At 46.3% G+C, this 26,205-nt stretch overlaps 2 protein-coding genes and 1 long non-coding RNA gene across 5 annotated transcripts; 2 read left to right on the top strand and 1 right to left on the bottom strand.

The window, feature by feature from the left end:
• Window positions 1-25: 25 nt before the first annotated feature.
• Window positions 26-3,894, top strand: mtfr2 (mitochondrial fission regulator 2). Its single transcript, XM_076044572.1, has 8 exons — window positions 26-196; window positions 956-1,142; window positions 1,314-1,418; window positions 1,803-1,915; window positions 2,058-2,266; window positions 2,361-2,688; window positions 3,181-3,364; window positions 3,468-3,894. Exons 2-8 carry the CDS (start codon window positions 1,071-1,073, stop codon window positions 3,510-3,512), a joined length of 1,056 nt encoding a protein of 351 aa, XP_075900687.1. The 5' UTR covers window positions 26-196; window positions 956-1,070; the 3' UTR covers window positions 3,513-3,894.
• A 433-nt stretch (window positions 3,895-4,327) lies between these two features.
• LOC142900379 (uncharacterized) lies at window positions 4,328-7,201 on the bottom strand. 2 transcript variants are annotated; one of them, XR_012928888.1, is made up of 6 exons: window positions 6,992-7,201; window positions 6,356-6,409; window positions 5,670-5,756; window positions 4,768-4,811; window positions 4,581-4,676; window positions 4,328-4,475 (listed from the first exon to the last, which is right to left on the bottom strand). It is a non-coding gene; the product is annotated as an uncharacterized LOC142900379 (long non-coding RNA). The 2 variants fall into 2 exon arrangements; XR_012928887.1 differs by lacking the exon at window positions 6,992-7,201 and having other exon boundaries at window positions 4,330-4,475; window positions 6,356-6,623.
• Window positions 7,202-7,335: 134 nt separating this feature from the next.
• LOC142900376 (3',5'-cyclic-AMP phosphodiesterase 7B-like) lies at window positions 7,336-24,601 on the top strand. Of its 2 annotated transcripts, XM_076044642.1 has the most exons (13): window positions 7,336-7,683; window positions 11,119-11,179; window positions 19,613-19,702; window positions 19,925-20,088; window positions 20,235-20,298; window positions 20,382-20,477; window positions 20,706-20,806; window positions 21,584-21,715; window positions 21,818-21,909; window positions 22,204-22,348; window positions 22,434-22,530; window positions 23,248-23,328; window positions 23,424-24,601. In XM_076044642.1, exons 1-13 carry the CDS (start codon window positions 7,663-7,665, stop codon window positions 23,639-23,641), a joined length of 1,362 nt encoding a protein of 453 aa, XP_075900757.1. In that variant the 5' UTR covers window positions 7,336-7,662; the 3' UTR covers window positions 23,642-24,601. The 2 variants fall into 2 exon arrangements, with proteins under 2 accessions (XP_075900757.1, XP_075900756.1); XM_076044641.1 differs by lacking the exons at window positions 7,336-7,683; window positions 11,119-11,179 and adding an exon at window positions 14,428-15,204.
• The last annotated feature ends 1,604 nt before the right edge of the window (window positions 24,602-26,205 follow it).

Below are 26,205 nucleotides of genomic sequence, written 5' to 3'. Positions count from 1 at the left end.
GTTGTTGCTACCAGCCGCGTTATTTGACTTTACCATCGTTGTCGTTCGTGAATGCGTGAAGCAAATGAACGCTATTGCAATTTGAAAGTTGCCTATCGCGTTTCCACGTTGTTGTTAGTTTTCGTGGATTTGGCCAAAATCGTTGCTGGAGTGGTAAAGCGGTTTGGGAGCGTTTCATTTAAGCAGTAAATCAGTGGTAAGTGACCCTTCGACAAATATATCCTTTATAACGTGTGTCCTGGTGTCGCGCTGTGTATCTGCAGATGGATGCAACGCTCTATAGGTAAAGTTACCTTTTGTCGTCTGGAGCTAAATGATCTAGTAACGATTTATATTCGGTGCAATCAACCGCATTCTTGTACGATTTCGGCTTCGGCCGAAGAAGTTTCATCTGACACGAAGGACACATACAACCGCTTCCTTATTTCATCACGAGTCGATCGGATCAATAACAGCCTCCATGACGTCTTTGTCGTATAACGCATTTTGCTATTGATGTGTCACGTACTTGAATTATTGAGTAATTAGGATTTTCATCTTAAAGGAGGTCGATTCAGTCTCACATGATAAAACGAGCGTCTCAAATGTTTTCGGTTTTCTTTTCCTGAAATTTGTTTTAAGATGGTTTTCCCCCCCTCATTTATCTTCGCATGTCAGTAACTATGTTTATTAGTATGCAGAATTCAGTAACGGGGAATCCAATGCACTGTATAACGGTGTACTTTGGGAGATGGATGGATGTACTTTATTGATCCCAAATTGGGAAAGTACGCTGTTGCAGCACTAAAAAAAAAAAAAGAAGAAGAAGAAAAAAAGTTCTCGAAACCATAAGTGCATTATTTGCCATTGAGTCCAGGAAAATATCTAGAATGCTAATCAGTTACAAATAATCTGCATTTCAGTTTCAAATAATCTAAATAACACTGGTGTCATTTCCATTCTCTCTCATTTTCAGGTTCATAGAATGTGATTTACTGGCCTCCACTCGTCCTCAGTCTCCCCGTCAGGCCAGTCAGGAGCTTTTTTGCTGCCGTCACCTGGTGCAGGAAAAAAAAAAAAAAGGCCTTTCGATGTCTGTAGTGGATGACGTCCTTCAGTTGTTCCGCATCGTCCTGGACTACTTCGGTGTGAGTCCGGACATGGTGAGTGCACACAGCCCAGCCCCAGCCCAGCCCCAGCCCAGCCCCAGCCCAGCCCAGCCCAGCGCGCCGCAGCAGCTTCTGTACAAGACGACGAAACAGACACTGATGGGTTGGGTATGTGCGTATGACAAGATTTATTTTTATTTTTGTGTGTGTGTGTTTTTGCTCCAGCTAGTTCCGGTGTGGAACAGTAAGCTGTGCGGACAGTACCGGAGCATTGTGCGCATGATCGGGACCAACCTCCAGCTGGCCCCCGTCCCACGTGTCCACTTTCAGGTCGGTATGGCGCTTGTCAGTCGTATCGCAAAAGAATTCATACATTTCAAGAACTCATATATTTGTCTATGTTTATTCAGAACTGCCTCAAAAGATGAAGCATTTTTCTGTGTGTGTTTTTTTTTTTTAATTATTATTTGTACTGATGGTGCATACTTTTCTTTGCTTGTGTTGTACCTTTCATACATAAAAAAATACAGTAAAGTGTGTCACGACATTGAAATACACCATCAGACTTAAAATTATGAACAGCATTCCATATAAAACAAAGATATCTAATCGTATAGCACCAACTTTGTTTCGTTTTTTTAGTCGTCCATATTAAAAAGATGCACAGTGCATTGCAATAACTAATTTAATAATAACTTGTTTGCGACTCTTTAGGTCCCTTTCTTCAATTACCAGCATCATGTTGAACAAGACACACCTGCCATTCCCTCGTTTGCTGATGTCCTGTGGGTTTATGAAGATGAAGGGGAGACCTTTGCCAAGACCAGGTGAGAAGACGATACACACACACACACACACACACACACACACACACACACACACACACACACACACTTATGTACCTCAGACGTATTAAAGTGCATCTCTGGTCAACTGCCCTGGAAATAACCGACTCTTTGGTCTCTGCAGGAACCATTTGCCCCCAAAGAAGCAAAGTGCCCCAAGTTTGGATGCGGCGAGATACCAGGGACCAGGTCCGAGTCAGGCCTACAGGGGGCGCCGAGCCCAGGCGCAGTCCGCTGATCCGGGCGCCCTGCAGAAGATCACGGCGCTGGAGAGCGAGCTGCTGAAGCTGCGCTCTCAAATCGCCATGATCGTCACCGCCGCGCCGTCGGCAGGTCAGCATTCGCAGCAGCCGGACTCGTCACCGTCAGCCAGTCAGGAACGCACAAACAATTTTCCAACAAGTTGTTCCAATTTTGCTCCTGTCAGGTCCGATGGAGCCGCAGGATTCTCCGGGCCGGCCCGCCATGTCTCCTGCGCCCGCACCGGCTCACACGTCCACACCTCGCTGTGCCCCTCCCCCACCCCCGCCCCCGCCCCCGCCTCCGCTGCCACCTGCGCCCCCACTTCCTCCAGCTTCCAGCTCCAACGGCGAGACGCCGTCTGCAATTGAGCAGATCCGGCTACGGAGGAAGGGGAAAGACGACGCAGATAAGGAGCCACCGAGGAACCAGGACTCGAGTGGAGTGAAAGCCATGCCGTCCATGTTGGACGTTCTCAAGAACTTGAATCAAGTGAAATTGCGCTCAGTGGACAGGTGGGTCATAGGACCCGTGAAATAAGGGCACAAGACACACTATTATTATTATTATTATTATTATTATTATTATTATTATTATCATTATTATTATTATTATTATTATTGCAGCAGCTACAAAAAATGGCAAAAGCTGTTTAATGATTGCTCAGCCTGCCTTCATTATTCATTGAAAATGGAGAGTTACAAATGGTTAGCACTGCCGCTGCACAGCGAGAAGGTCGCCGGTTCGATTCCCAGGCCTGGGACCTTTCTGTGTGGAGTTTGCATGTTCTTCCTGTCTCTGCGTGGGTTCTCTCCGGGTTCTCCAGCTTCCTCCAACAGTCCAAATTCATGCATGTGAGGTGAATTGGAAACTCTAAATTGTCCGTAGGTGTCTGCGACTGTGAATAGTTGTTTGCCTTGTCTATTGAAGATGGATGGATTATTTTTATTATTATTATTATTGTTTACTGTCCGCGACACTCTCCTCACTCCCCTCCGTCCGTGCAGATCTCCGGGGGGCACGCCGGTCAGGCGGAGGCGCAGTAAGGGGGTCCCCGCCTCCATGGGCGACCCGGCGGCTCTCATCGCCGAGGCGCTGAAGAGAAAGTTCGCCCACCGCCTTCACGACGTCTCCTCCGACAAGGAGAACTCGCTGGAGTTGTCGCCGTTCGGCAGCCCGGAGACGCCCAAGGTTTGTCCGTCAGACGCACCTTTTCCTTACTGTACCGGCCTTTAATTTGGAGCAGGAATGCAAAGTGTGAGCCGGTTTAATGAATGCCAGGCTTCTTTTCCAGGTTCCTCCGAACAACAGACGCAGTCGAGGGCGCCTGCAGCTCTGATCCACGCAAACTCGCACCCCCTCGTCCACCTCTCGTGCTGTCTTTGCTGCAGCACAGACAGTTTTGCCTTGAGAAACCAACTACTACAGATTTTCTTCTCCTTAAATTGTTAAAAAGTTTATTTTTATGTTTACAAGATTTATTTTTTTTGCAGCAATCAGTCAGAATGTTTGCTTTGTGTGCTCTTTTTTTTTTTTGCTCGGTTGGGTTCACGTGCGAGCGACGGTACTGTATAATAAGATGTGTGAAGAGCGTTATGTGTGTAAGCAGACGCGCGCTGCAGTTTGTAGCCACATGCCTTTCGTGTTGTCAGTCACAGATTTATTCTATGCAAAAGCTGTTTAAAAGTTTTATTTTATTAAATTGCACTGATGAAATGTTTGCTCGTTCTATTTTTGTCTTATTTGTATTATTTCAAGAGCATTGTGAAAGTTATTTCGGTCCATAGGCAGTGTGAGAGGTTAATCAGTATATATTCAGTAATAGTGAGTACTTATTTTATTTCTTTATTTTTTTCCTCTTTACTGCTATTATTTTTAGAAGTAGTAGTAGTAGTAGTAGTAGTAGTAGTAGTAGTGGTGGTAGCAGCAGCAGCAGCAGTGTCCTTTTATTATATTAATACAAAAGTCCTATTTTTGATCCAGGTAGAACCTTCAAAGACAACATTTCTTAAATAGAATCCAGGAAATGGTCCAGATTCCCCAAAGCTCTTAGATTTAGTTTCGTTTAATTATTTAATTTTATTGTGCTTTGGGTTAAAATTATTTGTGACTTGAATGAGAAAAAAAAATGGGTGAAGAAGCTGATTAGTCATGTATTTGGAGTTTATTTATGTCATGTACACAAAACAACATTAAATATATTTAAATTAATTAAATAGATTTAATAAATATATTTAGATTTAGTAAATATATTTGATGTCATCTTGTTGACACTGACAAGCACTGCTGCTCTTCTGAAAACCTAAAACAGTAAAAGTAAAATAACTGTCAGACATAGTCGATAAAACAAATACACATTCATATTAAAAGATTTTTTTAAAAAAGCACACTTGATTTGGTCTTTTACCTTCTAGGTGCTGGCACCTAGGATCTTGCAGTGTTGTTGTTGTGGCCCTGTGGTGTCCTTCTCTCTCGGAAAGCCCTCACAGAGCTTGAATTACCACTGGAAAGAGGTGCCAGAATTCAAAACTCGTCACGAATTATTCACATTTCTCAGCATCCACACTTTGTATGTGCATTTCTGGAGAACCAACCTTTTCAGATCTTGTCCATGAGTCTGAGCGCGTGCATTAGCACCCTGGCAAACAGATAGATATTTATATTGATTAGCTGAGGGAAACACATTTTAAAACCAATAAAATATTACCTAATCACTGTTAACCCGGATACATTGATTGTACTTAAGCCACTTTCATCAAGTGATTACCTTGAATGTTTGAAGTAAGTGACAGCAGAGCAAATGAATTTGTTAAGTATGGTTAAGTTAAATGTGCAAGACTCAGAATTTAACCTATACATACCGAGACTGTCTAATTAATCAGCAATAGAAAAAAACAAAACAAAAACAACAGGGCAACTGAAGCTGATGTTAAAAGTGGGTATTGATTTTATTTTTTCAAAAATACCTAATTTGAATTTTATACAAAACTGTATGTGGAGACCACACTGCAAATCTGTAGAGAACTAGTAGCTAGCTTTTTAAAAACACATTGCTGTAGTTGTTCAGTGTTCTAAATGTACCAAAGCCAACGTACCTACATTCAAATATACACGTTTTAAACTAGAAATGTTCCAGTAATACTTGAATAAAGAAAGAAAAATCACTTTATTCAGGGAGAAAATGTCAAAACTTGCTAAAAATAGAATAATGCAGACAGAAAAAGGCCCAGCTTTCCAACGGACTCCAACGTACAAGTCCAGACTTGTTTTAACCCATCACAACCGGAGGTAAAACTTAATAATTCAAGTTTGTTATGCTTACAAAAATGAGTACGCTCAATGACTGTCTCATACGCCGCTCATATACGCGTACTGTTTAAGTAATGTGATAAAACTAATATTACAAAGTGGTGTCTACTCAAGCTATTTGCATAGAATTAACTCAGGTTAATAGTGATTCTGATCATGCAACTTCATTGTAAGAAAGCTGCTTTACCTGCTGAAAGGAGCAAGGAGCAGACCACTTGTCGTAGATAATAAAACCCCCAACGCCATCCGGGTTGTCCACACACTGGACAGGAGTCTAAAAGGTCATCATAAAGGGAAGTTATGACAAATCAAAAGAGAAAATTTGAGGAAATGTCCAATTTCCGGACATATGATTAATACAGATTTATTGCATTCTACTGTATTCTAAAACTCAAAGGCCAAACTTTATACGACATGACTGCTAACAAGCTAGCATCTGCTTCCATAGCACGATTGTAGTGCAAGGGAGCCCGACAGCTGTCCTATGTTTTCAAAGCGGTTGATATATTTTTATAATCTAGAATGCTACACTCACATTAAAAATATATTTAATCTTACAGAGTTTGGTTTAGTAGACGATCCTCCCATTGCTATCCTTTTAATCCTGGCGGCCATTGAGGTCATCATGAGGTCAATTCTCGCGAGAACTAAATTTGTGATGGGGCGGGAATCGTTCGGACTTTCACGTTGGAAAAGCAGAAGCACTTTCTCACTTTCCCATTGGCTCTCCACCATTTTTACTTTCAAACATGGTGAAATTAAATATTTTGTCTTTCCCAGTAGTTTCACTTTTGATGATGTTTCCCCAGGTCTTGAGTGGTTTCTACGACCGCTTGTTGCAAAAACACAAAAGTAGAAAATATGCACTCTTACCTCTTAATAAGGGAAGTAGGTGGATCTCCCACCACATGAGAGTCCCGCCCAGCCCTCTTCCTGAGTATGTGAGCTAAAACAGATGAAAAGTATCCGTCTTAACTATTGAGAGTTGAGTCCTTATCTAGATGTCTACGAATCTATGTCTATACAATGGGTGACCCGATGAGAGTAAACTGCACAGCATGGCTAGCAGAACAGAGTACTGAGCTCTTACTGTTTCCTATAAATGCATAAAGCACATATGCAAGTGGCTGAGCAGTGCTGCTGAGAAACCACATTGTGCAAGCCTTGTTGCAAGACAGCCCACAAGAGTTTCATGTTAAATAAGACGGTGTGCATCTTTGAAATCATTTTATAAGAAAGACTGCCATGCACACTGCTATACACTCCTGCTGGCAGGCCTTCCTGTTTTAAAAAAAAAAAATTTTTTTGTTATGCCACATGCATACCACATCGTCAGAGTTGGGTGAGGTGCTGGAGGTCATTGTGTAGTCAAGGCCCCTGTGTAACAAAACCACCTAGCGAGGAAAACCACACCACAAGGAGGCACTGTTCACTCCAGTCTTCAAAATGTAATTCTCCATTTTTTTTGTTTGAACAACATCAAATAAAAACTCGAAATCTGAAACCAACCTTTGTGACGGATGTTATGATGGTTTGTGCGTTTTTGTAGATGTGCGAAACAAACGAGAAGTGGAAAAATATAATTTGTTGACCGTGCCCCAAACATTGCGGATCAGACTGCTTGTTGTTGTTTAATAAAGTTGTTCTACAGAATGAGAAAAATAAAAATACATGTCGGTGGCTGTCTGACTCTGGCGTCATTTAAATCTTCCGCGGTTTTCCGGCTGTCGAGGCTCCTCCTTCCTCTCTCCTCCCTCCTCTCTCTGCGATGCTCCTAACTGCACCCCGCCCCTCCTCCTCGCCCGCCCCCCGATTCCTCTCCGCGCGTCTCACAACAGGCGACACGCGCATGGGGGCGTTGAAGGGGTGACAGGGGAAGGGGGAACGCTGCCGGCGGAAGCGACAGCTTCACCTTGCCTTCCCCTCCTGGAAGGAACAACAGCACCGAGCACTGCCGGCTCGCTCGCTCGCTCGCTCGAGGACGAGGACGGAACGGCGGACAGCCGTCGGTCAGGCTTCCCCCCCCCCCGGCAGTCACCTTCCTTCCTTCCGGGTCCTGCTGCCCTTGCGCTTTTCCTGCCCGCGGGGTGGTCGACGTCAAATGACAGCGCTTGGCACGCGCCACTCGTCGCGTCGCGTTCACCTGCGTGCCGCCTCCCGCGAGCGGCCGTAATGGTCCCATGTCCTGTGTGATGATCGAGGTACGTTGACTCGGACTTTTTAAATTCAATTTAATTTTGTTTCATTTTATTTCATTGTCTTTATGGGCGACACTGTGGCGCAGTGGTTAGCAGCGCTGCCGCCTCGCAGCGAGAAGGTCGTGTGTTCGATTCCGAGCCTGGGACCTTTCTGTGTGGAGTTTGCATGTTCTCCCTGTGTCCGTGTGGGTTCTCTCCGGGTTCTCCAGCTTCCTCCCACACTCCACCAACATGCATGTGAGGTGAATTGGAAACTCTAAATTGTCCTTGGCTGTGTATGTGTGAGTGCAAATGGTTGTTTGTCGTTGTTTGTCTCTATGACAGCTTGGAGAGGCGTCAGCAGACCCTCATGACCCCGAGCTCAGGAACAAGCGGGTATTGAAAATGGATGGATGGACTTTATTATGTTTAATAATGATTGAGGCTGTTGTTGTCGTCGCCGCTGTTGTTGCCTTTAGTGTCGAAAGACAAACACAGGCCTGAAGAGCGAGTTGTGTGTCTCACATTAATGAGCCTCCCGTCCACATGATTATTGTTCACAGTAAGGGCAGCCCCGATTGGTTTCAGTGGCGTGAGACCATTGGTAAGTGAACATTTGCTAATGACCAGGTGGGCAGTGGTTGGATCAATATGTCAATCAACAAAGGACTTTGGACAATCAAAAGAAAAAAAAAAGGCTGGGCCTCCCAGAGCAAGCCAGGTGCGACAGTGGCCAGGGAAAACTCCTCTGTGGGAAGAAACCTGGAGCAGATCCAGACCCAGAGGGCCAGAGGTCATCTGCTTTGACCGGTTGGGGTGAAAAAGAAATTGGAAATACAGAGAGAGAGAGAGAGAGAATATATATATATAGGAGTAGTGACTTGCAGAGATAACAATCAAAGCTCTCAGAATTGAGATGTAGATGTATATTAATAAATTATTCAGATATAGAAATACAGAAGCATATGCATAAGTGTATGATTTATGTAAATGTAAACGTGTAAATGCATATAAATAATATTATTCTGTAGTTTTACATTGAGTTATTATACATTGAAATAGGCCTAAATGTACAGTAGTGGTTTGCTTAGCTGTCGTTCATACAGTTTTTGGGAGGGTCAGAGTTCACACTATGGCCACGGCCACGCCGAGGTCAATGTCACTTCTACTCCCGACAACTGATTTGATTTGGCTGATAGAATAGGGGGTTTGTGAGGCGCTTCTCTGGACTGCAGAGATCTGCTGCTGCCAGAGTTGTGTAATGTTGCAGCGCCTCACAGTCAGTGTGTTGACCCACGGCCTCCACTCACTCCACCTCACCGCAGGCCACATCCAGTGCGCACGTGCGCAGGTGCATGTTGAGGAAACAGTGGCTTCGGTTTGATGAATGCACAGGAAGTGCAGAAAATAAACAGGTGCAAAATTGTATTTGAAAATTAGAGTCATTTCCACCTCATTTGATTGTTTTTTTTTTTTTTTGTAGAGGTGATGTTCTGCAGGGACTGTTTGTTGATGCTGTTTGGCCTTGATTGTTCACATGACTGGTTATAGGGTTTATTTATTTATTTATTTATTTATTTGGGTTTTATTTATTAGGGCTCGCAAACGCAATTCTTAAGTTTAAAATACGACTGTAAATTCAAGGTCACATTTATCAAAATCACCTTTCGACACTCAGGTTTTCTTTTCTGTGTTTGTTTGACTGTGTGTCGTCATTGAAAAGAATTCATCCATAGCACTGTATTTTCTATTGGTACAATTCCTTATTTACTTCTTCCTGTCCCTCTGCTTGTTACGCCAGTGTATTCATCCGTGAATGTGTTAATGAATCAGACGGGGAGCTTCAAAAGGTTACTCGAAACACTTCTGGCGAGTAGGCAGGAGAAGGCGAGCGAAGGGGAGTTGATGGTTTTACGCGGCCGAGCGCTCCAACAGTCGTGAGGCTCGGTGACGGCGGGGAAAAGACGGAGGGCGTCCGGCTAACGTGTCACAAAGCCTGTGGGCTGCGCGAGTGACGCGTCGTCGTCTCTGTTTCCTGCCTGCCAGTAAACAACCGTGTGTCACTTTCTGCACAAATCCCTTCTGCGCGTTTGCGCCGCCGTTCTCTCCCTCTGAGAAAAGGGCAACTTATTCCCCGTTGTGTGTAATTGGAGGCGGCAGATCACTTCAACCGGCGTCTGTCCTCAACATCTGCTCCGCACAATCACTTGTCGCTCAGCGTTCAGCCGCCGTCGCGACTGTTTGTGAACGTTTGTAACTATTATAAATAGATGACCCAGTTTTTGGAAGCGTTTTGAGCTTTGCCCTGCCTGAGATGCAGTTCAGATCTCTTGATTGCAATTGAGGCTGAAGTACTGTACATTCTGTCTGAAGTTGAACTCGTGGGAAAGAGATCAATGACTTCTGGTTGGTTTGTTATCTTAAAAAAAAAAAAAAAAAAAAAGGCTTCATCTGATTGAACACATTTCATAAATCAAATCTACTTTTTTCTTTCTTTACACACTGTGATAATGGCTTAAATGTGGTGACAACTCACACAAATGTGCCAGCATATTGGCCTACTTTTCAGCGGGGAGGAAATAGCACGTTGATTGGACTATGAAGCACCTCTTCACATACAGTATAATGACAGAACGAATGCGAGTCGCCTGACCATAAGTACTAAAACCACGTGGAAGCATGTGAGTAATGTCCCAATCACGGCCAGTGTATGTCAAATTGCGAGCTGACCCACTTCCCCAGGATGGCTGGCAAAACTGACATGACGCCGCTGAAACAGCAGATGTCGCTGTTGCTTAACGCTTCCATGGCCGGGCTGGATGGGGCTCTTCGAAAAGGGATGACAAACATTGGATGTTGGATGTAAAACTGTGTACTGCGGTTAAATGACGGGTACCAGATTGATTTATTCTTTTGGGTCGGCGGACTGGATTATTGAGGCAACGAAAGATGAGTGAGCTTTCATTCTGTTCTCAGTGGCACTAATGTTGTTAGCGAACTCCTGCTTCTTTAAACACGGCGTGCTTCAGGTGTTCTTCCTCTTCTTCCGCATTAAAGGAGTAAACTTGCGGCGCCACACCAGGCCGGGCATAGGTACTACATCGTTTTCAGTCATTTCCAGCGTCTTCGTGTAAACGGGAATTTTTTTAAAACATTTTTTTGTTACGGCTTTGTGAAATTTTTTTTTTTTTTTTGAAAATATGCGGTTTCAAGAAAAAAAAAAAAAAAAAACTGATTCCGTGTAAATGGACCCTGACTCAGCTGTGTATATGCCCAGTCTCCAGTTTAACATGGTTTCTTAGCATCCTGGCACTTCCCTGGTGTGTGTGTGTGTGTGTGTGTGTGTGTGTGTGTGTGTGTGTGTGTGTGTGTGTGTGTGTGTGTGTGTGTGTGTGTGTGATATTTTTGCGGCCATTGTAATATTAACCTCCATATTCTCTCTCTCTCTTTGACCCACAGAGGTGTGGAGCCGTCGCATTCGAAAGGCCGGAGCAGGATGCCCTACGAGTTCGCATGCTGGGTAAGAAGTAGAAGCCTGAGCGGCCCCAACTAACTGCTTCAGTTGTGCGCGCGCACATACGTGTATTTATAGTCGGCAGCAAATCAATGTGTCCAAACATTTGGAAACGGCGCCGCGGGCTCTGGCTGACCTTTGTCTTTATGTAATCTCCGGTCTTTACACTGAGGAATATTTCCGCTATCTCTGTGTACGTCGGCCGCTAAATTTACTCTCAGACCTCCGAGAACGACCCAGCTGCCTGTGGCTTGTTTGCACTGTGGAGATTGAATCGTTACCGGTTATCTAGTGTCAGGGACCTCGTAACCTCTGACCCCTGACCACTGACGTCCTTCACCCACACAACTGCCGCTCACTTGATATTTTCCTTTTGCCGCTCTCTGTATGTTTGTGTTGGTTGATCAGTGGACTGTGCAGCACTCTGACCAACGAGCAGGCTCGCCACATTCAAAGTCTGCGCTCTGATGCTCGTTTTGAAGTCATCCCAACTACAATCAGCTGTTCATGACTACAAGCTATCAAACATTAGAGCTAATAGCGAGGCTGGTGAGTGTATAAGAGGTAAAAAAAAAAAAAAAAGCTAATTTTTTTTAACGTTGGCGTCATTTATGTCATGGTCCCTTAGAGGAGTGTTCAGAAAGGTACAGACTGGAATTGAATTTTAAATTGAACACCAGAGTAAAAACCTCAAAACACACAAATCAGAAGACAATATGAGTAAATAGTCAGGCGCTTACCTGGCATCACGGAGGCCTTCACCTCTCCACAAGTTGAGCCCGAGCTGGTTTAAAACATAAAGCAACTGCGACCATGTGCAAGTCGCACATGGTTCAGCCCAGGACTCGAGTCTGGTGGCTGTTAAACTTTCAGTCTGTCTGTGGCAGCGGATGTAAAAGCAAGAATGAAAGAGACTGAGTGGACTGGATCGTTTCATGTACGTTCTCCACACGCACCTACAGTGATGATTGATTGGAAAATGTGTTTCCCCAGTTTTTCTCAAGCAGCGAGCTTGAACAGAACTCTTAATTTGACACACCAGCAGGACGTTCGATGTTCGTCTCAACCTCCCTGTTTGCCGATGTTGGGATTTGTCTGCGTGGTGAAGAACTCTATTTAATCCAGTTTATTGCAGCCACATTTGAGTGATGTCAAGACTCTGCTTCTTAAGAATACAATTTAAAGGTAAAACAAAAAACAAAAAACAAAACAAAACAAAAAAAAGCCCAATAATTGACTTTGTGATCAAATATAATAAAAGCCGGTGTCAGTATTTTAAAGAGGCCGGACTGCAGGACAGTGACGAGCACAGTGTTGGATTTCCGGGGTGAATTTTTCCTGTCATAATAAAGGAGTGTCTCAACGAGCACATGCTTGTTTGTCTCTGTCGGTACCGCGACCAAGTCAACTGGATCAGGCTCCAGGCCGTGCGTCCGCTGGCCCCTTGCGGTTAAACGGCGGTGAAGACGTTGAAAGGACTCGTCATAAAATTTTAAATGATCGCGGTCGTCGCCACATTAAATTTTCACGAGTACAACGTAAGCGTTGTGTTTTTATCACAGTCGAATGCACAGTGTTGTCCTAAAGTAGATCATGTGTCAGTCCGCCGGCTCTCAACCTTTTTTTTTTCCACGCAGCCCACATCTTTTCGTCTGAGCTCCCTTTGTCGAATGATTTCCTGTAATCAATTACTTACGTCTGAAGTACGACCGTCCCCCTGTTTCTGTTGTGTGTGTGCGCGCGTGTGCGTGCGTGTGCGTGCGTGTGCGTGCGTGTGCGTGTGCGTGTGTGTGCGCTTCACTCTGCATGTGACTGTTTCAGGGGAACTTTTCTTCTTCTTCTTTCTTTTTTTTTTTTTTTTAGAAAAAAGAAGAAAATGTCCGAGACACTTTCACGCATGTCAAGAGGAACACTTTGGCCTTTGGTGCTTCAAATGAAATTGTTTTCTCGGAAATGAAATGCAAGGTTTGTGTGTCATTAAGAAAAAAAAAAGCCTCTTTCTGCAAGAACAGGAAGTTCTTTTTCGTGCTCAGTGAACTTGTTCACCCGAGGCTTTTTAAGTCCTTCCGTTTGAGAAGACTGAGCGTTTAAACAAAGCTTTTAAAATTAATATAAACTGGGAACACCGATGATTCGCTGAATGACGTTTGCTGAAGTTTAATCGCACTTGTTCCTCTTCCTCGGCAATTGAAAACTTTGCGAGAGCCTCCGTGAAACTGCAATGGCACACGCGGCTCTGCTTTTACCTGAACATTTGAGTGGACCTTTGCGTTCTGCAGATTAATGCCTCAGTGCTGCTGATGCAGGCACCCAGCAAAACAAAGGTGCTCTGTTGCATTGAGGATGCTATACTACAGAAACACACCAGTTTCTTCTTTACAGCTTTCTACACTGTAGATCCACACTGAAGACATCAAATATATGACCAAGACATGTGGATTAATGTGACAAAAGAAAAAAATTCTAAATACCTAAATATGTTGTCACTGTATACATATTTTACATGAAGGGTGGCTATTCTAGATCATCTCAAATATAACATTGGTTTGAGTTATTTCACACTTTTTTGCTTAATAAATATTCCATATGCGTCCATTCATAGTTGTGATGCCCTGAGTGACAATCTACAATGTGAATAGTCATGAAAATGAAAAAAAATCCATTCAGACTGGTAGTGTTTACATGAGAACCGTTCTAAGAGAAGGAAAACCAAATGACTTTTGTTGTCATGGGAGTATACACTTTAATTAATGTATGTGTCTGTGGGCAGTACGTTGAGCTTTTACCATTATTATAATCATAAATCAAGGACCATTAATCATCCATAAAAATCCAAAGATGTCCATAAAAACGTGTATTTTATTTACATCCTCCCTCAAAACTCTGGCTCTTCGCCTCCTGCTGAACACAATGCATTGTGGGACTAAACCAGCACACCTGGCTGTCGGTGTGGAGGAAAGTCACCTTGAGCTGTGTGGTGGACACAGACGTGGGCATTAGACGCTAAACCTTTATCTTTTTCTTTTTTTTTCTTCTTCCCATCGCCTCCTTCATCGCGCTTCCTGTTTGCGCTGACGACCCCCCCCCCCACTCCCCCCCGAATCCAAATCCCCGCAAAGCCTTTAAGTGAATCTCATTGGCCCGCGACCGGCGTAGCGGCACGCATTGGGAGAGCGAGTGAGGGAGTGAGAGAGAGAGGGAGGGAGCGAGAGAAGGAGGAGGGGAGGGGCTTCCCGCGCTCCACAACAACAGCGGCGGCGGCGGCGGCGAGCGAGACGGCGGAGGTGGAGAGAGAGAGAGCGAGAGTAAGAGTGAGAGTGAGAGAGAGAGAGAGAGAATGCGGCAGGAGGAGTGAGCAGAGCATCAGCGGCCGACTCCGGGAGAGAGAGAGAGGGACCGAGGAGGATTCTCACTCCTTCTTCTTCATCTTCATCTTCTTCGTCTTCTTCTTCTTCTTCTGCCTCTCCCTACCTCTTCTCTTCTTCTGCGCTTTTCTTTGTTCATCCGGCCCGCAACTCTCTTCTTCCGTCCTCTTCCCTCACCTATGGCTACCTGACTGTTGGCTTCTCCTTCCGCCGCACCTCCATCTCTCTCCTCTCCCACCGCCTTCACCTCCGGCCGCTCGCTTCCCGACTCCCCCGCCCGGCCCTCCGTGTGAGCCATGCCCGTGCTGGAGGGTCTCTGGGGCCAGGACCTGAGGATGCGAGACCCGGGCCTCGGCGTGGAGGTGGGGGTGCGCTGCCCCGACGAGACGCCTCGCTCCCCGGTGTGGAGCCCCCTCAGGATGCCCCCCGTCACCTGCGGCGGGGGTCTCTCCCTGGCCCTGGAGCTCCCGGCACTCATACGGCAGCTGCGGGCCGCCTGGAGGGCCCGGCGGTCCGGCGGCCCCGACAGGAGCCGGGCCAGCGCCTGGGTGGGAGAAGAAGAGGAGGAGGAGGAGGAGGAGGATGGGAGCAAGGAGGAGGAGGTGGAGGAGGAGGAGGAGGAGCTGGTGAAGCATGGCATGGAGGGCAGGAGTGCTCAGCTGGAAGGTAAAGGCGCGATGCGTGTCGGTGTTACAGTGGAGTTGTGATGAATGTTTCATGCCTTTTTTTTTTTTCCCCCTCCCTGCTCGCGCGACTAAACACACCAGCGAAGAAGAAGAAGAAGGAGAAGAAGAAGAAGAAGTTTTTCTTCTTAGTGTTGTACTCCAAAGTGGTCTTGGTCTCAAGAGCACTTTTTAAGGGTCTCGGCTCGGACTCGGAGGCATTTTTACTCGGTCTTGTCTCAGTCTTGGACTGGACGAACTGGGGATTTTTGATCCAGACCAGTCAAGACTCAGCCAACACCGCAATGACACGATATTAACGGAAAAGAATCCAACTGCTGCCTTTTTTTGCTCTGTTTGTGACACCCAGAGTGACACCCTGCCTCTTCTTCCTTCCTCAATTTTATGAAGCAAAGTTGTTTGAGTCTTGGTCTCGTCTCAATCTTGATACTCTCCAGTCTTGACAATGTCTTGGTCTTGGCTGGTGCCGTCTGGACTACAACACTAGAATGTGTGCCATTCCTATCCGTGCCATGCCGTGCCATAACTGTGCTGTCTATGCGGACAGATTATTTCCCTCCGACGTAAACGTCCCTTCTGGCCGCCTATTGACGTGCGTGAGCGTCTGAGGCGGGATCGTACACGTTGACCCCCGAGCCGAGGTTGAGGGCCGTTCCGACTCACTCAGAGACACAGAGGGGATTTGGGTCGTAATTCCCAACTGGCGTCATTAAATAAAAGCTCTTTTTTTTCTTTTTTTTTCCCCCTTCTTTTTTTTTTTTTAAACCATCTGCTGAACAGCAGCTGCGCTGACGACACCGACGTCTGTCCGGATTCACCGGATGACCTGGTGAATTGATGATTCATCTGATCCGATTCACTGATCTGACGGCGCCACCTCTAACGTTGGTATGGTTTTGAGATTGGGGGTGATGCCAGTGGGACGCAGACACAGTCTGAACCTCAGTGTTTCATTCTCTGTGCGGACTCACTGAGCCGGTGACTCACTCCGGCGGGGAATCACCTCGGCGCCCTCGGCTTTGACTCACCAGGTGCGGCGTTCGCATTGCCACTCGCTTCCTGTTACTTATCTGTGACCTCATCGGTGGGACGCGCCTCGCCGAGACCAGCGGTGGCCCCCCCGATGATGTTGATTTCAGCGGCTCAGCTCGGCGCCGGGACGCTCGAGTTCCATCAGCGGCGACAATGAGTCACGCTGACTTTTTCTTTTTTTTTTTAATCTCAGCGGCGGCTGAGGAGAACAGCGTTCACGGTGCGTGTTGCTGTGTCGAGCGCGGCTGACGTGTCTGTTACTCATCGGCGTCGAGGTCCACAGGCAAAGCGGTGGCGGCGATGATGATGAATATTTAACATTTGTGTCCTGATTTAGTGCCCTTACGCAAGACAGTGATGTCAAATCTTGTATTAAATTGACTCACTTTGGAACTGGAACAGCACATTTTCTCATATGATTGAAACGGTTGAATGATTCGGTTACAATACAAGACATTTAGAATGTTGAGGGGAGATCGGGTGTTGTGGAAGGTCGTGGGTTCGATTCCCAGGGTTCTCCAGCTTCCTCCCACACTCCCAAAACATGAGACAAATTGTGCGAATCCATCTGAATTGATGGAGGACAAGAGGTCCTTCCGCGTTTCAGTCCTTTTAGGGGGTGTTTTCCTTCCAGGACTCCACCGGCTGAACTGCACGCTGGAAATGTGGCATTTGAAGTGGAGAAGAAAGAGAAAAAAGGGACGAAAAAATGATAAAGGCCAGAAAATCTCTAGAAAAGACTTCACTCACCTTCTTCTGATTGGTGTGTGTGTGTGTGTGTGAGAGACACAATTCCAGCACAAATTGTTTTCACGGGTCGCTGGTATCTCCAGCCTCCACATTTTAGTTGCATTGTTGCAGGTGAGCCCCTTGTGATGTCACAAAGAGCGTTGATAACTAGCTGATAGTGCTATCCCGCAGTCAGTGGCGGTACCACCCAGCCATCGAGCCAGCTAGCCAGGTGTCAACTGAGTTTTTGACTATTTGTTATTATCTGTGTTTTAGCATCTAATAATGATAATGATGATGATGATGATGATGATAATAATCAGGGTAATAATCAGGTTAATAATCAGGGTAATAATCAGGATAAATCCATAATTCTCTCCCTCTTGCCTTGACAGTGCTGAAGGAATCTGTGGGAATCCCATCTAGTGTGTGTGTGTGTGTGTGTGTGTGTGTGTGTGTGTGTGTGTGTGAGTGTGTGAAAAAACAAGACACAGCAGCTGCAAGGAGCAAAAAAAAAAACAAACATCACCTACCCGTGTGTGTGTGTGTGTGTGTGTGTGTGTGTGTGTGTGTGTGTGTGTGTGTGTGTGTGTGTGTGTGTGTGTTAAGCTGTTTGTGTTCCAGTGTTGGCGCTGCGTGCGGCAGAAGCACAGTTTGTGCCACAGACACCCACAGCTTCCAGCGAAGCCAAGTGAACATGTTTGTATTGCTGGCAAGGGTGCGTGTTTGTGTCTCTGTGTGTGTCTGTGTGTGTGTGTGTTCACATTTGGTACCGGGGGATTTAACCTCATTTAGCAGCGGCGAGCGTTGGTTTGCGTGCACGTATGCGCAGTGCGTGCCGGACGCGGCGGCGGAGTCGAAAAACACTGCGCACCAGCTGATGCACGTTTCCATCCGAAATGACCCAGTTCTGCACCGCGCAGAGACAATGACCTATTTACCACAGAGGGAGCTAGAGAGGAGAGGAGAGGAGAGGAGAGGAGAGGAGAGGAGGGGGCGGGGCCGAGGGATGGATCAGATTGGGGAGGGAGGGAGAGATGGAGGGAGGATGGCAGAGGGATGCTGCAAAAACAGGGAGGGATGCAAGGAGACGAGTTGGCAGCCGAGTGTGTTTTTGCGTTTTCTTTTTCCTCCCCCCCCCCCGCGTCCGATTCCTCCCTGCACATCGCAACGCTACGCACAAAAACACGCAATCGGTCGCCTGCGCAGACTCGCGTCCTTAACCGAACGCTGCGCTGATACGTCAAGTGCGAAAAAAAAAATCCTTTTCACGAAGAGCTTTTTATTTTTTTTATTTCTTTACACAAGAACACGGCTGAGAGTAATGGCGTCGCTCGGCGGGACTCTTGGGGATTCGGGAGCAGTGAATGCGGGAGCTGCGGCAGTAGCACAGTGGGAAAAAAACAGAACCATACGCAGAGATGACTGGACGTATGGGAGACGAGTGAGTGTTTGAGGTTGGAGCGCCGCTGCGGCTCCCCGTCCATGACGCTCCCTCCTCTGTGGCCGGAGGCAAACGGTATAGAGGAGGTAAAGAGGCTTCCACCCCCACACCCCCACCATACCATACCCCCCCCCCCCCCAACCCTCCTCCGCTCTCTCAAACTAGGCCAGCAGGGCTCCTCAAACAGGCTGAGTCACTCTGCTCTTCCAGTGGTTTATATCTGTTTGCACTGGGCTGTAGGTCAAATAAAAAGGTAATGGAAGCACTTTTCCCCCCCCCCACACACACACATATGTTTTATGCATGGCGGCACACGCACACACACACACACAGACTCCAGCACCACAACAGCTGCAGGAATAACCCCCACCCCCTCCCATTAGCACGTTAGCTGGCGGCTCCTGTCAGCACGGCGGACACGGAGCTGATGTTGAATCTGCGACCTTGGGAACGTGACGCTCTCCACTTCCACACTCACACACTCTCTCTCTCACACACGCACGCACACACACACACACACACACACACAGCTGGCTGTGTGAATTATTCAGGGTTCCAGGAGTTTTTAGCTTAGCCAAGCGAGAGCCAACTCTGTTCAGTCTCCGCGCACAACTGGGCTCAGGAATCGCTTTTGTTGCATCGTGTTGTCGCCTCAGTGTGTGTGTGTGTGTGTGTGTGTGTGTGTGTGTGTGTGTGTGTGTGTGTGTGTGTGTGTGTGTGTGTGTGTGTGTGTGTGTGTGTGTGTGTGTGTGCTGTGTACATTTTAAACAGTGGCAGCATGCAGCATTCAAGGATCCAGTTTTGTTGCTGTTTTTCCCTTTTTTGTTTGAGGAGAAGGTTTACTGCTGTCTGCTGGCAAAATTCACAATATTTAAAATGTTAAAGTTTTATAAATATATATACAAATATAAGTTTGCTCTCATACCTACCTTTCTTTCTTTGTTTCTTATGATAACATAAAAATCATAAATTCACGACGCATCCAGGAAGCACTTTTGTCCTTTGCCCTCGTTTAAGTGACGTGTTTGAACGATGTGAACTCGGTCGTGGGCCAAAAATAGCCGCCGTCACTCAACAATCGTCGTCAAAGCCAAATATTTATCTTCTCTTCGCTTCTCTTTTTTTCCATCCTCCCTCTTTCCTTCCCTCCCTCTCCCTCTCTCTCTCTCTCTCCTCCGATGTGCAGCGGATTGCAGGCTCAACCTGGGACATGCTGGTGTGCTGCTGGTGGAGAGGCGGGGCTCCTACCCCCTGATCGACCTTCGCATCCTCAAAAGTGAGTGGCTTTGAACAGCGTCTCCCGTCCTGTTAGCACTAAACCAGCGCCTCTCAACTGCTGGAGTCTCAGCACACAGATGTATTTTTCCCCCCTTATCATGAAGTCGCAACCCAAATTTATTACACAGCACTCAAATATGGTTTGTGACATCACTAATGGCTTCTTTTGTGACGACGGTTGCCTTTTTCTTTGTTTTTGTTTTTTTGTTGGCCATTCCAGCCAGCGGCCACCAGGGGGAGGTCGAGTCTGGCACGAGGAGGAAGGTCAAGCGGCAGCTCAGCTTCCAGAGGTACTGCCACGCCTCCAGGCTGCTCAGGAGCCTGGTGCCGCACACACCCGGCTCGCTGCACCTGCTGGACGACAACTACCTGGGCCAGGCTGCGGTGAGGACACACACACACACACACACACACACACACACACACACACACACACACACACAACTGCAGCAAGTGTGTGTGTGTGTCTCTGCTCTTCCCTGTGCTGTCAGGCCCCTTTTCTTATTCGTCTTCCCTTCTTCTCATTACAGCAAATGCTCTCCAAAGTGGGCACATGGAACTTTGACATCTTCCTCTTTGATCGTCTAACAAACGGTGAGGCGAACGTGCTCCCTCCTCTCCCCCCCACCTGAAGGGTTCCTCCACTGAAATCCTGACCTTTTGATTCGCTGCTCCAGGTAACGGCCTGGTGACCCTCATGTGCCACCTCTTCAACGTCTACGGCCTGGTGCAGCACTTCCAGCTGGACATTGTCAAACTGCACAGGTTTCTTGGTGAGCCATCAGCCTATCAGTGGGAAAGAAAATACGATCAAAATAAAAAAAACTGCAATAAACTCCTTTTCCAATTCCAATTACTGCAGCTGGTAAATGTATTTCCATTTTTGTTCCAAGGTTGATGTAGCAGAATGCATTTTCAGCATGTTTAAAATAGGAAATCTATGTAGAATCAAGTGGAAACAGGAAGTGAGATTGAATTTCCGTCCCGTCCTGTCTGTCCAGGCATGGTGCAGGAGGACTACCACTCCCAGAACCCCTACCACAACGCCGTTCATGCCGCGGACGTCACTCAAGCCATGTACTGCTACCTGAAGGAGCCCAAGGTAAATAATGAACGCTGCTGTATTCACGCTCACGCACGCCGACTGGATGACCTCGCGATTCGCTCAGCTTCTCCTCGACTCGTCCCGCCGGGGTCTCCTCCTCTTCCTCTTCCCCTTCCTCCTCCGGAGAATCAATCCTGCCCACTTAGACACCACAACAGCTGCACGGGTCCTTCAAGACCCCCCTGACCGGATTAAGTCTGGCTGTCTCGTTTTTTTTCTCCTCCCTCCCTCCAGACAGTAATTACTTTAGTGTCCTCCGTTGCTCCCCTGAAGCACTTTGTGATGCGCCTGTTTTGTTGAAAGCATTTAGGCAAATAAATCCAGGTGAGGCTCAGCACACTGAGAAGGAGCCGCTTAATGGAAGGCTGGCTGGCCAGTTTATTAGGTAAAATGTCCAAGTGGCCTGGTGACACATATAGCTAGTCGGCCAATCACACGGCAGCGACTGAACTCTGCTTCTCTTCTTTCTTTTGTCCATCTAAAGTTTTGAGTCAGACACTGTTTGAGAGCTCAAAACAATGAACCAAGACATTCGAATTAACCAACACCATCCTGGACACACGCAAAATGAGACTACAATAATTCTGAAAATGACGCCACATATTTGGGATGTAACAGTAATATCAATTTCACAGTATGCAGTGAACAAAAAGTTTCGATGTTATTGCGGATGGATGGCGGTTTCAAGTGTTAACTTGCAATAAAGGGGAGTGTAGTTGCAATTGGGGCCCACATTTACCCATCATCCTTTGCATTTGCCCGGTTGTGCTGCAGCTGGCGGAGCAGCTCAGTCCTCTGGACGTCTTCCTGGGCCTGATGGCGGCGGCCGCCCACGACGTGGACCACCCTGGCGTCAACCAGCCCTTCCTCATCAAGACCCAGCACCACCTGGCCTCCCTCTACCAGGTACAGACGTGCGGGGTCAAGCCTTTAGATTTTAGACGGCCTGTTTCTGCTGGCTCAGCTTTAAGAAGTATGTCCACTCTGAACCTGATGCATCTCGTGCAGAACACCTCCGTGCTGGAGAGCCACCACTGGAGGTCCACCGTGGGCATGCTGCGAGAGTCGGGGCTTCTGTCACACCTGCCTGCTGACATGTCGTGAGTGCACGCACACACACACACACCATCATTTAACCGGTCTTATTATTGAACCTATTATTTAAAAAAAAAAAAAATTTAACGATTTTTGGTCTGCACAGCATTTTTTGCTGCAGTACCTCGAGTGGCCACTATTTTTATTTATTTATTTATTTATTTTTAAATAGCCACTTTGCAATATTGGAAGTATCCAGGAAGTATCTGGGATTCAGTACTTACAATGCATCCATAGAGACAAAACCTCCATAAGCAGTTTGTCGTTTGTTGCTCAGTGGCGCCCCCTCTGCTCTGCAGGCAGGACATGGAACAGCAGCTAGGCTCCCTCATCCTGGCCACCGACATCAGCAGGCAGAACGAGTTCCTGACGACTTTCAGAGAACACCTGGACAACCAGGACCTGGACCTGCGGCTGGCCGCGCACAGACACTTCATCCTGCAGGTACAACAGCACCCCCCCCAAAGACTGCTCAGTGCACAGCAGGTGTCAAGACTCGCTAACATCTGCATCTGCAATGTGTCTTCAGATTGCGCTCAAGTGCGCAGACGTGTGCAACCCGTGCCGTGTGTGGGAGCTGAGCCGGCAGTGGAGCGAGAGGGTGTGCGAGGAATTCTACAGGCAGGGTGAGTAAAAGACGGAAACCAGCCGGAAGAAAAAACTGTTGCGGGTTTTAAGTAGCTCCGGCCTTCATGCCTTTAACTAAATTAAAACTAGAGGATTCTACAAACCAAAGCCACTTTCTATGTCACATTACACTTTATGTTGTCGTGAAGCTCGTACGACATGTGGCAGGCTGGAAGTGATGATTATAATATAATAATTTATAATAATAAATTATTCTGGATATAATTCATGTCCAAAAATTGTATCCTGTAGCACAGTTAACTTTTTTGCTTAATAAATATTCCATATACGTTCGTTCATAGTTTTGATGCCTTGAGTGACAACCTACAATGTAAATAGTCATGAAAATGAAAGAAAACCATGAAATCCGAAGCATGTCTCCAAACTTTTCACTGGTAGAGAATATGTGTTTGTGTGTGTGTGTATATGTATATGTTTTTTTTTTTTTTGCCTATAACCAATTTTACCAGAATCAGCAAAATGACAATATCTCCTACAAAGCAAACAGATCAAACAAACAGATCAAAATGAGGAATTTGCGAAATCTCCAACATTGCACGTCTAGCGAATCGTCAATAAAAGCGCAAACTGAAGCCATATCCTGGACAACTCGGCTGATTTATCTGCATTTAAAAAAAAAATTGATGGAGAAGAAACCGTCGTGTGTTGTTTTTGTTTTTATTTATTTCGCCACAATGTCGAAATGGACCCGACAGGCGACCTGGAGAAGAAGTTTGACTTGGAGATCAGTCCCATGTGCAACCAGCAGGCGGACACTGTCCCCGCCATCCAGACAGGTGAGTCTGCGTGTCACGTCAAGTAACCTCAACCTAAACTCTGAGTCCCCACCCCCTGGCCCTCCTCTTGCTGACACTCTCCGCGCTTCCTCCAGGCTTCATCTCCTACATCGTGGAGCCGCTCTTCGAGGAGTGGCAGCGCTTCACCGAGCCCAGCCCGCTCAGCCGCGCTATGATGGCCCACCTGCACCGCAACAAGACCCGCTGGAGCCGCCTGCGATACGCTCACACGCAAAGCCACTCCCACGCCGAGGAGCCCGAGGGCGGTGGAGGAGGTGGAGGAGGCGGAGGAGAAGCAGAAGACATCCCTTAATCCCTCTGTTTTTTTGTTTTTTTGTCCTTGAGGTTTGATCTTGCGTGAAGGGTGGAAAAAAAGAGAGATTATCCACCTCCTTGTTTGTCCTCCGGCGTGTTCGAGCTCAGTGCCCGGTTGTTTCGCAGCCCCAGAAACGCGGAGGTGGGCGGGCGAACGGATGGGTGGATGGCTGGCGTTGAGGCGCAGCGGCTCCCTCTTGTGGGGAGGAGGACCGAGGCCCTGTGGCGGCAACGGCGGCGCAAAAGAGATTAAAACGCACGGCCGGATTCAAGGACGGACGGATGATTCTTAGTAAATATATGCTACGCGACTTAAAGTCTTGCCTTTTTATATAAACACGTGATGTTGAGTGTGTGAGAAGGACATGAAAGGTCGGAGCCCCGTGAAGGACAAATATAGATGTGTTTGCACAAAGCTGCTTGAACAATAAAGAAGTTTAAAACAAAATGTAATTTAACATCCCAGAGCGGTGCTTGAAGAGAAAGAAATATATGAAAGAGAATTTAAAAACAAATACATATATCCTATATATTACACTTTTTACACTTTTAAATGAAACTCGATGTAAACTGTAAACTTTTTATTTTTTGTTTTTCACCTTTTCTCTGTTTTCTACTGCCTGCACTTCCACTGGATGCTCTTTCGTACGAGTTGTTTCACTCTCACTGCGGTGCGTTTTTACCGAGTCGAGGTAACGTAAAGTACTGTCTCCCACTGACTACAGTAACTGTCGCCCACTGACTCTACTGAAAAAACAACAACAACTAACTGATGCGTAGCGGCTTCGCACGAACGTCTCCGGGATGAGGAGACACACGACAGAGCCATTTTTCTTGTGTAAACTTTGTTCTGACAGACGATGTAATGTGTACATAACGTGACCTCAGCTCTTCACATGCCAAATCTTCTGGACTTCTTCCTCCTCCTCCTTGGATATTGTTAAAAATGCAACCTTTACACTGGTGTTATCCATTTTTCTCCTTTCTTTTTTGTACTGACTCGGTGCATTTGTGTGTCTGATGACCTTACTTTTACAAGCTCGTATACAAACGGAGCCTTAACACAGCATCATGGACTTCTGGGAGAAACTTTCCTTTCTTTTTTATTTTTGCGGTTTAGTGAACAAACCAACGGTTTCTTCAGCCATACCAGCCAACTCAAACGCACAGCTAAAGCAGCGGGTTCTGTTGTCTCTCGCCGAGTATCAGGGTCCGAGTGGGCGGGGCCTCCTGCCCGTTCACTCACTCAAGGTGCCAATTTTACGACGGATCGGTTCTCCTCCGATCAGGAATATAGTCGGATATCCGCAACAGGAATATGAATATATCATTAGAATACGTAGAAATCACTGCCTTAAAAGGTCTTACCTTATACAAAAGTCACTCAAGTCATATTTTCTAATCTTGCAGTGAACTCTCCAGGAATTGAGAAAAATGCATCCTGTCCCTTTTTATGACTTTCTGAAAATCAGCCCCATGTGATGTCACAAGGGGCTCTGACACAACACACCGGGCCAGGTGTTGATTCCGCCCCCTTCAAGACCACAAGACTTTGTTTTGTTTTTACAAATGTGTAAAGTACAACTGAGCATCAGGGAGCTAAAACTTTTTTTCTCTTTTTTTTTTTTTGCTGGAGGCCGTAAACAGAGGGCTAAATATGCTGTTTCCAAACTTTTTATCTTTTTTCCATCTTTTAAATTGGTCTCGGGACTCGGATGCGACGCAGGATGTAAACTACATGTGGGGAAAAGACAATACGGGACTTTTTTTTTTTTTTTTTTTTTTTAATGTGTGGAGCTGATCCGCTACAAGGCTGATGTCACCTTAACTGAGCTGTAGAAATGATTTGTTCACACGTGTGGGTCTGAGTTGTTTTTTTTCTCCACTATTCTTGATGTATTGTACATAGTCCCAAAGGCCCAGTGTGTAAGATTTGTAGCGTCTTGATGGTACAAAAGCCAACATATTGACACGGCCGCCTCTTTACAAACGGACCTGCGAGTCGCGATGTAAATATAAATACTCATAATTAAAAAATAAAAAAAAAAGTCACCGCAGTTATGCATTCGTAGTAACTTTACCTAGCTAGACACCCACACATTTTCTTTTCGATACCAAAAGATACCGGAAATGTTACACATTGGACTTTTCTTCTTCTTCTTCTTCTTCTTTTTAAACCACGTTTATCGAATTTTTATACCTAGCATGATAAAGGCGGTGCTATCGGAAAAGTCTTCCCCCGAGTTTTGAAGAAACTAGTGAAGAAAGTATCTGAGCTTAAAATACAACAACAGCAACACAGAACACTCTCCTGAAGCCTAATTTCTTTCTTTAACGACGTCAAAAAAAAAAATATTTTTTTTTGTACGTATAGTGTAGAATTGTTTAGTCTGCATTGTCGGACTTTTGCGGTGCAAAGCCTGGCGAGACGGGAGGCCCCTCTCAGCCGTGACACCGACAGGGTCTATAGTCTGAGTCATTCATGTTTCCTCGTGAAGAACAGAGCTCTTCTCTCTTTATGTTCAGGTTCTGCGCGCAAAAACACTTTGCAAATTATCCCCC

This window comes from Nelusetta ayraudi, unplaced genomic scaffold (genome assembly GCF_046127955.1).
Source record: "Nelusetta ayraudi isolate G7.1 ecotype Tasmania unplaced genomic scaffold, CSIRO-AGI_Nayr_v1 ptg000082l, whole genome shotgun sequence".
Classification (NCBI taxonomy): domain Eukaryota; kingdom Metazoa; phylum Chordata; class Actinopteri; order Tetraodontiformes; family Monacanthidae; genus Nelusetta; species Nelusetta ayraudi.
Note: the sequence above shows the minus strand (reverse complement) of the source record. Positions and strands in the feature narration are given on the sequence as shown.

Excerpts from the sequence above, each read along its gene's own strand:
- mtfr2 (XM_076044572.1), top strand. The coding sequence starts at position 1,071 with ATGTCTGTAGTGGATGACGTCCTTCAGTTGTTCCGCATCGTCCTGGAC. Across the intron at positions 1,419-1,802 it reads TCCCACGTGTCCACTTTCAG|GTCCCTTTCTTCAATTACCA; the intron begins GTCGGTATGGCG and ends GCGACTCTTTAG. Across the intron at positions 2,267-2,360 it reads CACCGCCGCGCCGTCGGCAG|GTCCGATGGAGCCGCAGGAT; the intron begins GTCAGCATTCGC and ends TGCTCCTGTCAG.
- LOC142900376 (XM_076044641.1), top strand. The coding sequence starts at position 14,835 with ATGCCCGTGCTGGAGGGTCTCTGGGGCCAGGACCTGAGGATGCGAGAC. Across the intron at positions 20,478-20,705 it reads CAAACTGCACAGGTTTCTTG|GCATGGTGCAGGAGGACTAC; the intron begins GTGAGCCATCAG and ends CTGTCTGTCCAG. Across the intron at positions 21,716-21,817 it reads ACCTGGCCTCCCTCTACCAG|AACACCTCCGTGCTGGAGAG; the intron begins GTACAGACGTGC and ends CATCTCGTGCAG.